Source organism: Haemorhous mexicanus, chromosome 3 (assembly GCF_027477595.1).
Source record: "Haemorhous mexicanus isolate bHaeMex1 chromosome 3, bHaeMex1.pri, whole genome shotgun sequence".
NCBI classification, from domain to species: Eukaryota; Metazoa; Chordata; class Aves; order Passeriformes; family Fringillidae; genus Haemorhous; species Haemorhous mexicanus.
This window is the reverse complement of record NC_082343.1, coordinates 84,089,602-84,101,889: the sequence shown is the minus strand read 5'-3', so window position 1 is coordinate 84,101,889 and position 12,288 is coordinate 84,089,602. Positions and strand designations below refer to the sequence as shown.

Sequence of the window (12,288 nt, the reverse complement as noted above, 5' to 3'; positions counted from 1 at the left end):
AGCCCCGCTGCCCTTCTCTTAGGACGGGGTCCCTCCACCTCCCCGCTTGTCCCCGCCTCGCCACCCCGGCCCGGCAGCCTCTCCCGCCCCGTCCCCGTGCGGGTCACCCAGAGGAAGCCGCCGCCGGGGCGATGCGCCTCCCCGCTCCGCAGGCAGAGCCCCTTCTCTTCCCATCCCATCCCATCCGAGGAGACACCGGGATCTGCCTCCGCTCCCCTTGGCCCTCCCACTCGGCTTCCTCCCTCTCGCCTTCTTTTTCTTTTTTTTTTTCTTTCCTTTTTTTTTTTTTTTTTTCATTTTTCCATCCCCTCCCCCGCCTGGGAAGACCTGGCCGCTCCCCCCGCCCCGTCCTCAGTAGCCGCGGGCGCTGGGCGGCGGACGAGCGGCGCGGAGCGGGGAGCCGGGAGCCTGAGCCCCGGGGCTGCGGCCGCCCTCCCCTCCGTCCGTCCTGCGGGCTGCCAGGTATGACCAAGACCCTTCCCGGCGTCGGTCTCTGGGGAAGAGGCAGCCCCCAGAGACCTGGGTGGGCAGGAGCGGAGCTGGGGACGGGGGCTGAGGGGGACCGGCTAACCAGCGAGCTAACCAGCGTCTCTAAGGTGGTAGTTTTTTTGCGATGTCATTCTTTCTACGCGGGTCGTTTTTAAAAAATGATGGGGCTGAGAGATGTCAGTACCTTGAGCTTGGCAGCTGAGAGGTTTTGTATGAAGTTCCTGGCTCTTTAGCCTGATGCATGTATTTTTGATAGGACTAAAACGCCACGCGTTTATCTGGTCCTTGTTTTTTCTTCGTATTTGAAGCCGGTTTCACAAGACGGCTTAACGGGACTGAGGCAAGGGGCATATTTATTGGATTTTCGGGAGTTTGTCTCTGTGCTGTGCCTTCTGCGGGGAGCAGGCAGGGAGCCTCTTCACCCTTCAAAACAAACTCCTTTAATTCTGATTCATCCCCTCAGTATTAGCGCTACCATCTCCGCGCTCCTCTGGAATTGACACTAATTTCATCCAGATTCGTCACTGCTGGAAACAGATTTATCCTGGAATAGCAAAAATAAAAGAGCCTTGCCAAGGTATTTAACTTTCAGGCTTTGTAGAGGGGGGAAACTCCTTCGGATCAGGCGCGGAGAAGCGGAGCCTCCTGCGGAAAGCAGGACCAGGGAATGCCTAAGGAGCGATAAAGGCTTACTCTCCAAATCCTCCTCTTCTTCCAGAGCAGCCCTGTGCTTTCACGCGCGAACACACAGGAGCGGCCGGCAACAGCGGAGAGGGCAGAGGGAAGGCGGCCATCCCGGCAAAGCCCTCCCGTCCCCGCCGTTCCTCCGGCCCGTTCCCGGTCTGTGCCCGCTCTCTGCCGTCCCGCTGACGCTGCCCGGCTGGCAGGGCTGGATCTCCGGAGCCGCTCAGCAGCCGAGCAGTGGCCTGGGCGCGACCTCCTTGCCGTCGGCCTGCTCCCGGCGCGGCGGAGCGCGGAGCGGGTCCCGGCGCGGGAGGGTCGGGACGGGCGGCGGGCGCGGGGCCGGGGCCGGGCACGGAGCCGCTGCCGGCGCTGCGGGAGCGCCGCCCCGCGGCCGCGGCGGGCACTGCGCCGCTTACTCGCGGCGCTTCATTTTCCCCGCCCGTGGGATTTCAGAAATGAGCTGTCACGCCCGCCGTGTAAAATTAGTTCTTCCGATGGGTACTGAAGCGGCCTAAATTTTTGCAAGAGACAAGAGCCTCAGTGGTTTGATTTTGTTTTTTTTGGTTTCTTTTTTTTTTTTTTTTCCGCAAATCAGAGAGGAGGACGACATCCATACACCAGTGTACAGAGTGAACGCACCTGGAGGAGGGCAGGGGGAGCAGTGGTGAATAAGATTAGGGCAATGGTTTCTTCCCTGGAGTGTGAGATATCAAAAATTTGTTCTCTGTTTTGCTTTGTCAGAGTAGAACTGTGAATTCCAACATCCAGTCATTTCAAGAATAAGGCCAAAAGCAGTTAAAGGACATGGTTATTATAGCAGCCTCTGTTATTTTAGGGCCTAGAAATTGGATTTCAAATTGTATAAGCTTAGTTTGAAATGTATCAACTATCCTACAAGAAGAAGAAAACCTCAGGGTAGAGGCTGCACAGAACAGACCAAGATAAAACACTGTCAGGAAGCTGGACTGAATTTTTCTTCTGTCTGAGCTACTGGCATGTAAATTTCTTCCGTAATAGCCTGAAGAGAAACCTCTTCTAGTTCATCTTGACTGTAAGCCTTTTCCTGAGCATCTGACATGTATTCAGCTGGAGTAAGGTAGGACAAAATACTTGAAGAATATCCTCAAAAATTGGTAGTTTTTGTTCTGTGGATGCAAAAAGGTTTAATGTTGGAAGCAAGAAATGAGAAGAACTAAAAGTAGTTTTACTTCTATGGATACGCCTGGCAGCTGGAATGCCACCAAAGTTATCAGCTGAGTTTGGAAACCAGAGGAAGAATTTCAACATTTTCATGTAGCTGGGGATCTCTCCCTTTTTGGTTTCCATCTTGTCTTCTCTCAAGTAATTCATTATACCTTAAAGAGCTGACTCAAGAATTCCAATTAATGTAAGCCAACCCAAAATCTGTGTGGGAAAGGAGTGAAGGAAAGGAGAGGGCAGAGCATCTTGGGGTGTGGAGGAAGAGTGGAGAATGGGTAATTGAGGGTTTTTTTCTTGCAATCAGCTTGAAGCCTTCTCAGGACATTTCCTCCTTCCCCTGGAGGTTGTATTCTCCCTCCCTTTCTCCCACCCTGCAAAGTTATCTTTGCACCCATCTACACATTTCCATCCTCATCATCTGGCAAGAGGAGCCCTGTGTTTCCCTTTTGCCAGCAGCCTGTGCTGGACCGTGGCAATTGCTGACATTGCCCGTGCTGGGAGCTGGCCTCCTCCAAACAGTAGAGATGAGGTTAAACAGATCTTAAATGCAGGGCTGGAAATGACAAAGCTGCCTAGCAGAACCACTGCTCCGGTCTGCAATGAGAATTACTGTGTTTATCAAGTTCCTTGAACTTCTTCCAGTTATCCTGAAGTGTAGTTAGTTCATTCCCAGTGACAAGTGGTTCATTATAAATGAAGAAAATCTTGGCTTCCAAGACTGCCTTTGTAAGCAGTGAGCACTTGAGTGTCATGTTTCAAATGGAGGGCTCCAAGGCATCTATGGAAGGTTCTGTGCTTTGAGGGTTTTTTTTTCTTTCTAAAGAGCGGCAGAAGGGAGCCATGGTACTCCACCCATTTGCTTGCAGAAAGTCTCTCTATAAAGCAGAGAGGAAAGAAATGGACTTTTCTATAAACCTAGTTTATGAGATCATCTGGGAAGACATCAGCCATCACAGTGGAATGACATCAACCCAGAATTTCTATGTGAACAAGCAGTTAGTGACTGAACTTTCCTTAGGGCTCACAAAGTTCAGCTACAGAGGAATATCAATTATCCAGACCCTTATGAAAAGCTGAAAAAGGGAGGAGTGTTCAAGGGAAAAATAAAAAAAAAAGATAATTCTCAAGCCTGGTATTAGAACTGTCTTGTTCAGCAGATATATATTAGGGCAAAGCAAATTTAAACCAGCTTTTCTGCATGAATATCACATTATTTACCCCCAAACCTTGCTAGTTTGTGACAAGCTGGAAATAAAGACAAGGAGATGCTTCTTCATACGTGTAGTTAAGCTGTGTGACTCCCGGGTGCAGAACACTGTGGCTACGAAATTCTGTATTCAAGAGAAGACTGTCAAACTATGGAAGAGAAATTAATTAAGGTTTCCTTACACTACAGAAGCCACCTCTGCTCTAAAGTCCATCAGGTACAACTGGTTGTAAGTTAAGAAACTGTGAGGGAGGGGGGGCATACCTGGCTGCCCAATTCCTATCCCTATCCTCTACCCTAGGCAAACACATTTAGTCAGTGTCAGAAACAGGCAGGCCTTTGGTCAGACCAGGACCATTTATGTTCTAATTATAGTATTTTTTTTTATTTTGGCACCTTCTAACTTACCCACAGCTATGTAAAATAGTCATTCTTCCTCAAATTTAGTGCTAATTGGGCACTGAAGCAACATTTTGAAGGTAACTTAATGTTTAAATGTTTAAATGTTTAAATTTCTGCTATACCAATAAGCTAGACTGGTGTGGACAGCTGGCGTCCCTCTACAAAATCTTTTTTCTGGGATGGCTCCCCAGCTCTGCTTTCAAAACTTTCAGATATCTTTTCATATGACCACATACACCCCAGAGTTCAGACCTGTGAGTCACTGTAATCTCCAGATGTCTTAGGAAAGTCCCCACATCTTCTCCAAAACCTGAGTTAGCTACTTTAAAGCCAGGGAGGGTTTCCTTGTATTGTAAAATGTGGTATATATGTATCCTAGTAAGTGGACTCCAACTCAAAGTGAGTGTTCCATTCTGGCAAAGGTGAAAAGTGTTAAAACTATGCTAAAACAAATCCAGCCTCTTCTTGGCATCAGGAGCAACAAGCTGTGGTTGAACTGTAGTGCTCACTCAACCAAAAAAAAAAAAAAATTGCTTATTATACACAACAGATATGTCTATAGGGTAAAGATGCCTCAAAAATCATAGGAGTCACTGGTCTATTACACAGCTTTGAAAGTGATGTTCCCCACTTCTTTTTTCATATACTGAATGTTTCACTGGAGAGCATCACTTCTACTATTCTAAACTAAAATTAAGCAAAGTGGTTATGTTTGCCCTGGCCTACACTGCCATTGCAATGCAAACCAGAGAGCTTAACCACATACAAATCCTTGAATTGCTTGCCTTTTAAAGTTTAATCATAGACCCCTTTCTTTCTTCGCTGCTGAGGTTTCCATGTATTTGGAATGAAGGATGTTGGAACCAAGCACAGGTTTCCCAGTGGCAGCTGCCAGCAGTTGGATAATGCCACTGACATCAATGCTGCCAAAAGAGAAAAATGGTCTTTTCAGTAATGTTTTGAGTTCAGAATCAAGAGTTCTGGGTTCAGTTTCTGGCTCTGCCTTAGACTTCTAACAATGTTACATTTTTCCTGCATGTTTCCCAACTAGAGATGGGAATAATACTGCTTTTTTGTCTTTCCCATTTAAAGTATTAGCTCTTGGTGTGGTGGATCACCCCATCTAAGTGGAGCGTTCCACATGTGACCATTAGGCACAGACAGCACAGTTCCTACAGCCTTTGTGGGATCCTGAAAAAGTTACTCATGGTATGAGTAACCAGACTTGTCCCTCCTACTCAGCTGAGCTTTGCCGCATGTATATATAACCAGGAGACTCCTCTACACCAGCAACATTCTGCTTTCCTCATTTGTCTGTCTATCCTAGAAGACCTTGGTTCCTTGGGATAGCAGTTAGCAAGTGCCATTTTTCATACAGGCAGATTCATAGTTCTCATCTGGGTAGTGGAGAACCATTGGTGACTTTTCAGCTAAAGCCATGTTTTGGCCATTACCTGAAAGAGCACAAGTGGTCTGGTTTCCCAAAGGTTCCTAAGTCTCATTATCATAGTCTGTCTGTCCATCTCTGCTTGGATCCCAACTTTTGAATACACTGAGGGTTTCCAAGTACGTTCTACCTTCTACTATATAGCTATAGAAAAGAGAAGCAGAAATGTAATATGTAACTGCATACCTTTGGAATAAATAAAACCAGGATGTTCTACTTTGGAATGAATGAAACCAGGATGTTCTACCAAGTGGAATGACTGAGACTGCTGTCCACTGAGGGAAAAACAGGTGAAACTCAGCTGGTTTTATCTTCCAGTAGGTAGCTCAGCATGGATGCTGAATTATCTGCATCCATCGTCCTAGAAACAATTGGAAGAGTCAGAGGCAAAACAGGTAATATCTGAGGCATTTCTATTTTGAGCAGATTGTAGAATTCTGTTCCACTGATGTTAGTTCTAAAATTGCATGATTATACTTAGAATATATTAAGATAACTATATATATTTCCAAAGTGTACTTTCAAATCTCTCTTTCTTGTTTTAGAAAAAAATAAAATAAAATGGAGCACATGTTACTGCTGTTCATAATTTTCGTACCTATATTGGGTCTCAGTGATGGAACAGAAACGGAACAAGATTTTACTTGGCACTTAAAGAAGATTCCCCAGATTGTGAGAGAAAGAACTTTCTCCCTTGACAGCCCTAAATTTGAAGCAAAAACCAAATTAGAGCTGAACAGTGTATGCGGAATTGAATGTCAAAGAAAACTGCCAGTGCCAAGCTTGTCTGACTTGAAGAGCCTCTTATCCTATGAGACTGTTTTTGAAAACGGCACACGGACCCTGACTGAAGTGAATGTCCTCGGAGCAGTGCCTGACCCAGCTGCAAACACAACCACACAAAGGCCTTTGAGGAAGAAGAGGCAGATATATGGGACAGACAGTAGGTTCAGCATCTATGACAAGAGGTTTATGACCAACTTTCCCTTCAACACAGCTGTGAAGATCTCCACGGGCTGCAGCGGCATTCTCGTTTCCCCCAAGCACGTGCTCACAGCAGCCCACTGCCTGCACAATGGCAAGGATTATGTTAAGGGCAGCAAGAGACTGAGGGTGGGCCTGATGAAGACGAAATCCAGAGGCAACGGCAGGAAACGCAAAGGTGCTAAAAGAAGTAGGAGAGAAACTTCTGCGGCCAAAGAGGATCCCAAAGCCGCCGCAGAATTAAGGCGACCATCCAAAGGCCATGAGAGAAAGCAGAGGGGATCTGGGAGGAAGCAAGGGACCTCAGATGGCATGCCCTCCTTCCAGTGGACCCGGGTGAAGAGCACGCACATCCCAAAAGGCTGGTTTAAGGGTGTCTCTGGGGATATTGCCCTGGATTATGATTATGCTGTTCTTGAGCTCAAGCGTCCCCACAAAAGGAAATACATGGAGCTGGGAATCAGCCCAACAATCAAAATGATGCCTGGGAGCATGATCCACTTCTCAGGTTTTGACAATGATCGGTCTGGGCAGCTGGTCTATAGATTTTGTAGCATTTCTGATGAGTCCAATGATCTCTTCTATCAGTACTGTGATGCTGAGCCTGGCTCCACAGGATCTGGCATCTATCTCCGTCTGAAGGAGCCAAACAAAAAGAAGTGGAAACGCAAGATCATCGCTGTTTACTCAGGCCACCAGTGGGTGGACATCAATGGTGAACAGCAGGATTACAATGTAGCAGTACGAATTACTCCTCTCAAATATGCCCAGATTTGCTTCTGGATACATGGGAATGATGAGAATTGCATGCAAGGCTGAAGAGAGCCGAGCCTCAGTTTTGCTTAGCACCCTCACTGCCATAGAGTGAAAGGTGGCCGCAACGGTGACTGGAAGAACATCACTCCACGCCAGAACATTCTTGAACTCAAAGCTCACAAGTAGTGCTTTGGTGACTTAAGGAATGCTGAATTTCTAGGGGAGGGGTAGAATTGTCAGACAAAACATTTCTAATTGTAATCAACCTAGATATGCACTTAAAATCCCAAACTATATTTATGTTTGCAATTGTGATAAATTCGAGTCATTCTTGAGGAAAAAAATGGCTGCACCTGTTTGTCATTTTTTTCCCCAGAGGAAGGGAAACGTCTCAAACTGGTGTTATTAAACAATATCTATTTTTTTTCCAATGGATTTACTTTTCTCAGGGTTCTGTTCCAATTCTTCAAATGCAAGTTGTGCATATAGCATGTTCCTGCATGTGCAGAATGAGCTGCATGAGAACAAGACATTATTCTGGCATTCTCTAAAGACCACAGGTCCATGTTGAGAAGGAGAACTATAATTGATGATGGTTAGTTTGGAAAACTTCCTCTTCTGGTTGCTGCAGGAACGCTCCCATGGAAATTCCAAATTCATGTAGCTGAGGGTTACACCTTAAAGAAAAACTCACTCCATTGCTCAGTAAAAACAGCAAAAGAGAAACTAGCAAAAAAAAAAGTTTCCATGTTTGGAAGAAGAAGACACATTTAGACATATTTAATGCCTTTAAACAAGTTCTTAGAGAAGCTATAGAAATCTTAAACACTGCGTTTGCCTTCCAGTTAGTATTTGGAGAGCTGTAGGTTTAGTTTCTAGTCAAATGTTTAGCTTTACCATTGGGAGAAGTCACTGACTCCTGAAGTGGCTACTTGACAATCATTTGGAGCTTAACAGATGATGTATTTTCTGGGTGCTAAACATTTCTTCAGTTTTTATAAATTACTTTTATACAAGTTCAGCTTCATAGATAGGATAGTATGTATTAGACTGGGAGTTGGAAATCAATATTTTAGTTTGGCTTTATACAGTTTTGCAAAGTGTGTGGTTTTAATCATGTTATATTCAGACTCCACCTCAACATGATTCACAGGGTTAACTAAAAATTTCTCCCAACTAAACTATAGCACCTTCTGAATGGTAGAACTATCCTGTGCATTATAAAAGGTATTTTGTTAGATAGCAGCAGTAGTTAGCAAATAATTTGGTTCAATATGTTTGCAGAACCATGTATTTAATGAAGACACAAACTGAGCTTGACTTTTATACACCTTTAAACACAAACAACCTTCTTAAAAACTATTGTTGATTGCTATATAAGTCTGTATCTTTTATTTTATGTCAAGATTTTGAAGTACACAGAATTCTTATGGTGCTATGTTAATCTAATAACATAAAAAGATACTGTGCCTTTCTGATCATATCCTTTGGGTTTCAATACTTTCAGAGTATTCACCACCATAATATTTAATTTTTTTGTCATAAATTTATGCTGACCAAAATACATTTTCTTCCTGTGCAGGAGAAAAAAATACAAGACTTTAAAATAATTTTTGGGTTTTGGAATCTTTAAAACATGCTTATAATAGCTTTTGATGAAATAATATGATTTTAAAGAACACTTTTTTTTGGGTATATGGTAGAAAGCATATAATCTGACACACTGAATGTGCAGGCAACTTTGTCCTATTATTGCCAAAGCATAAAAATTTAAGACTTGCTTCCATATCATAACCCTAACAATATTTCATTCATTGGAAGAAATCTCACTTTAAAGGAAACTATTTCTTTTAATGTCAGCCTTTCCAGGGAACACTCAGCTTTTATTCCTTTATTATGTTTTAATTTTATTTTGTGTGATTGTTTGCAGAAAACTAATAATAATTTTTAAAGTTTAGAAATGAATCTCTAAGATTTTAGGGTTAATTATTTTTTATTGTTGTTAACATCTCTTTTAACACATGTGGCTTTGCTGACAGTAATTTTAAATCACCTCAGTCCAGTATTTAATACTCTTGCTCTATGCAACAGATTTATAGTAGTCTTTAGTCAGGTGTGTCATGTTTTTCTTAAGTGCCTTTTTCCATAGTTACTGTGACAAATAAGGTACCACATCGTTAATCTAACACAAGACAACCCAGGTCCATGGATTTTTTTTACAATTATTGTCATTGTTGATTTGGGTCCAAAACTGATCTTGGGGAGCTTAGCGAATTCCTTGGTTTTTTGAGACTTATTTAGGTGCGCTCCTCCTCAGAAGAAATAAAATCTATTTCTTCATCACTTTGGGAATTGGGAGCAAGGTAAGAATGAAAAATGTTTGCTGTCAGTTTCCAAATGATCCTGTTATAATAATCATCTATTGTAAATATCTCAGCTGCAACCTGAGGTTTCCATACCAGGTTGATAAAAACTCTTTCTTTTCAGAGAATAAATACTGGATGCTCATTCTGTAGTACTAAGATATTAAATAGGTTGGCCAGAGCAACATAAAAATTAATTTAAAACAAACCTCTGTGTCTCAGTACCCATGCACAAACACATGCAAATACACAGGCTTGGAGACCATGGTGGTTTTGACTGAGTTTTGGTGTTTTCAGCACCTTCAGGCCAGGGAATGCAGGTAGAAGAAGACACAGACAAAATGCTTTTCCTGTTGTCTCATCACGGTGGGCAACATTTTGGTCTTTCACTTGGTCTAATAGAGAAACCCATGCTTTATGTAGGCATTGTGACTACCTACTACAGGAACTGCAGTTCATAAATCAAGTACTTGCACACAATCCCAGGAATTCGATGTCCTGCATAGAGCTCTTGATACCCACCACTGCAAATGGGACAAAAATTGTTGAGCCATCTCAGATTTTCTTAAAAACCTGCAGTTACTATCTAGTTACCAATGAGAAAATATGAGGAGGAAAATGTGATCCCAGTAGATTAGATCTTGCTGTTGTCTAGGACACCAGCAGCAAGGCTGGGTTGCCTGCCCTTGTGATGTTTCCCTAAAGGATTTTTCCTCTGTCAGGTACCAGGGTGTACATCATTTGTTTTCATCAGTACTAATTCTTTTCCAGAAGAGTTTGTAGTAGATATTTTTATTGAACTGTATTCCCAGCTTTAGGAAAAAACAACTTCAGTCAAATCTCTTTTCTCCTTGAGGGCTACTGGAATTTATAAAGTCAACAAGTAAGTTTTTTTCAGGGCCAAAGATAAACCTCATATGTAAGCCATTAACACACCCAGACCAGCTTCTGCAAGGTATTTGTGCATGTGTTTAATCTGAGGCACTGAGACACACAGTGGAAGTGAAGGGAGTTATCTGCAGCGTGAAAAATTAAGTCAAAGTTTGTATTAACAAAAGAAAAGCACAACATTATGTAGAGAAATTATTTATCTTACATGAGGTATAGAGTACCCAATGTTTTAATAATTGCTTAATGAAACTCCTTGACTCCTTAAGATTTACCATCTTAATTTTGCAGATTTATGTGTCTATATGGAGTATGAATCAGCATGAATATGGCTCAAATTAAAAAAAAAACCTCATCCACATGTGGAGGAGAGAAGCAGCTGGGGAGCTCTTTCTATTCTGCTGATAAGAGATGACCTGGCAGCAAACAGCAAATAAAAGAGAAAGGAAGAATAAGTAGATGGTATGGAAGGCCAGGAAGATGGAGATGGTATGCAAGGGATAAAGAAAGTGTGCAGAGTAGCAGATGAAATGGCTGCAAGGTAGCAGAGGCACCTACTGAGAGAAGGAGTAGGCAGATGATAGACACTTTATAGTATGAATTAAGATGTGAAATTCACAAGTTTCATGACAATTTTTCACTGTTCAAGATAAGGCTTTTCTTTCCAGCCAACAGCAACAAGGAAAGGGCTGTGAGAGGACTCAGGCTGTGGCAGGGACCACTAGCAGGCAGGGGTTTTGACCCTGATCTACAATCCATGCCTGAATTTGCAGGGATTATGCTGCATTCATTCAGGGTCCTTGGAAAGCAGCAGATCTGTGTTCTGACCAAAAGGCTTGGCAGTCTGAACCTCCCAGTACACTGGATCACCAAGAATGTAGTGAGTAAAGGGAGCTTCTCAAACCTGACCTTTTTTTGGGGATTCCTGTAAAGGCTGTTCTCCACTGGGAAAAAAAATTGAAGCAAAAAATCTCAGACTTAAAGCATTTAAATGTTGGCTGCATTTTTTGCATGTATCTAGAAATTCTAGGCAATAAATTTTTTTCAAGTGTCTTCTGTTTGTGTTTGGCATCCCTAGAAATTTAATCAACTGCTTCCAATTTTAAAGCACAGATTATTGCAGATAGTTCCATCTACAAATTCCTGGATTAAAGAATGACTGGGGGAAAAAAAAGAATGTTATTAAATTGAAAGCTTAAAATTTCACTCTCATCTCAAAGGATTTGGAAGTATATTTTGGTCCCTTTTGCACCAGTCTTTTGCTCCAATTGTCAGAGCATTTAGATTAAAAACATCCAGAAGTAGCTTTGAGGATTCTTTAATGTTCTTTGCTTTTTTTAAGACAGAAAACTTTAGAATATTTTTAACTGTGCAAAATGACAAGCCATTTGAGAAAATAAATGCAAACCTTTGCTCTGTTAAGATATTATATGATGCACTTATTCTGTCAATAAATACTTTCTGTTGTTTTTCTTTTCCTCTGTCATGATGTAGTTTGTTGGCCATGGTTGTGTTACACAAACTTCATTCTCTAAGTGCCTCTAATGATTTTTCAGTGAATCATCTGGGACTTGGTCTTACAAGATATTAACGTCTCTTTAAACTTGTTCTGGGAAAAAAAAAATCTCCCTGTCTTCAAGATAATTACTCCATGAGCAAATTTGATGAGTAAAAAAAATTAGTTCAGCAAGGAAATGACTCATAGTCTATGCCACAAGTTATTAATTCTAAAATAAGTAATTAGTTCTGTTTCTGCTATTTTCTATAGTTACACTTTCTGCCTTGGAGAGCTGTTGAACCAGGCCACATTAGAAATATGTAAAATATGATAATCTTGGTTCTTAGAATTATCTTAACTCTTTGCCCTT

At 42.3% G+C, this 12,288-nt stretch overlaps 1 protein-coding gene across 1 annotated transcript; it reads left to right on the top strand.

The window, feature by feature from the left end:
* Positions 1-328: 328 nt before the first annotated feature.
* PRSS35 (serine protease 35) lies at positions 329-11,897 on the top strand. Its single transcript, XM_059842540.1, has 2 exons — positions 329-462; positions 5,975-11,897. Exon 2 carries the CDS (start codon positions 5,991-5,993, stop codon positions 7,230-7,232), a length of 1,242 nt encoding a protein of 413 aa, XP_059698523.1. The 5' UTR covers positions 329-462; positions 5,975-5,990; the 3' UTR covers positions 7,233-11,897.
* The last annotated feature ends 391 nt before the right edge of the window (positions 11,898-12,288 follow it).

What these genes read in the sequence shown, in the direction of transcription:
- PRSS35 (XM_059842540.1), top strand. Translation starts at nt 5,991, where the DNA reads ATGGAGCACATGTTACTGCTGTTCATAATTTTCGTACCTATATTGGGT.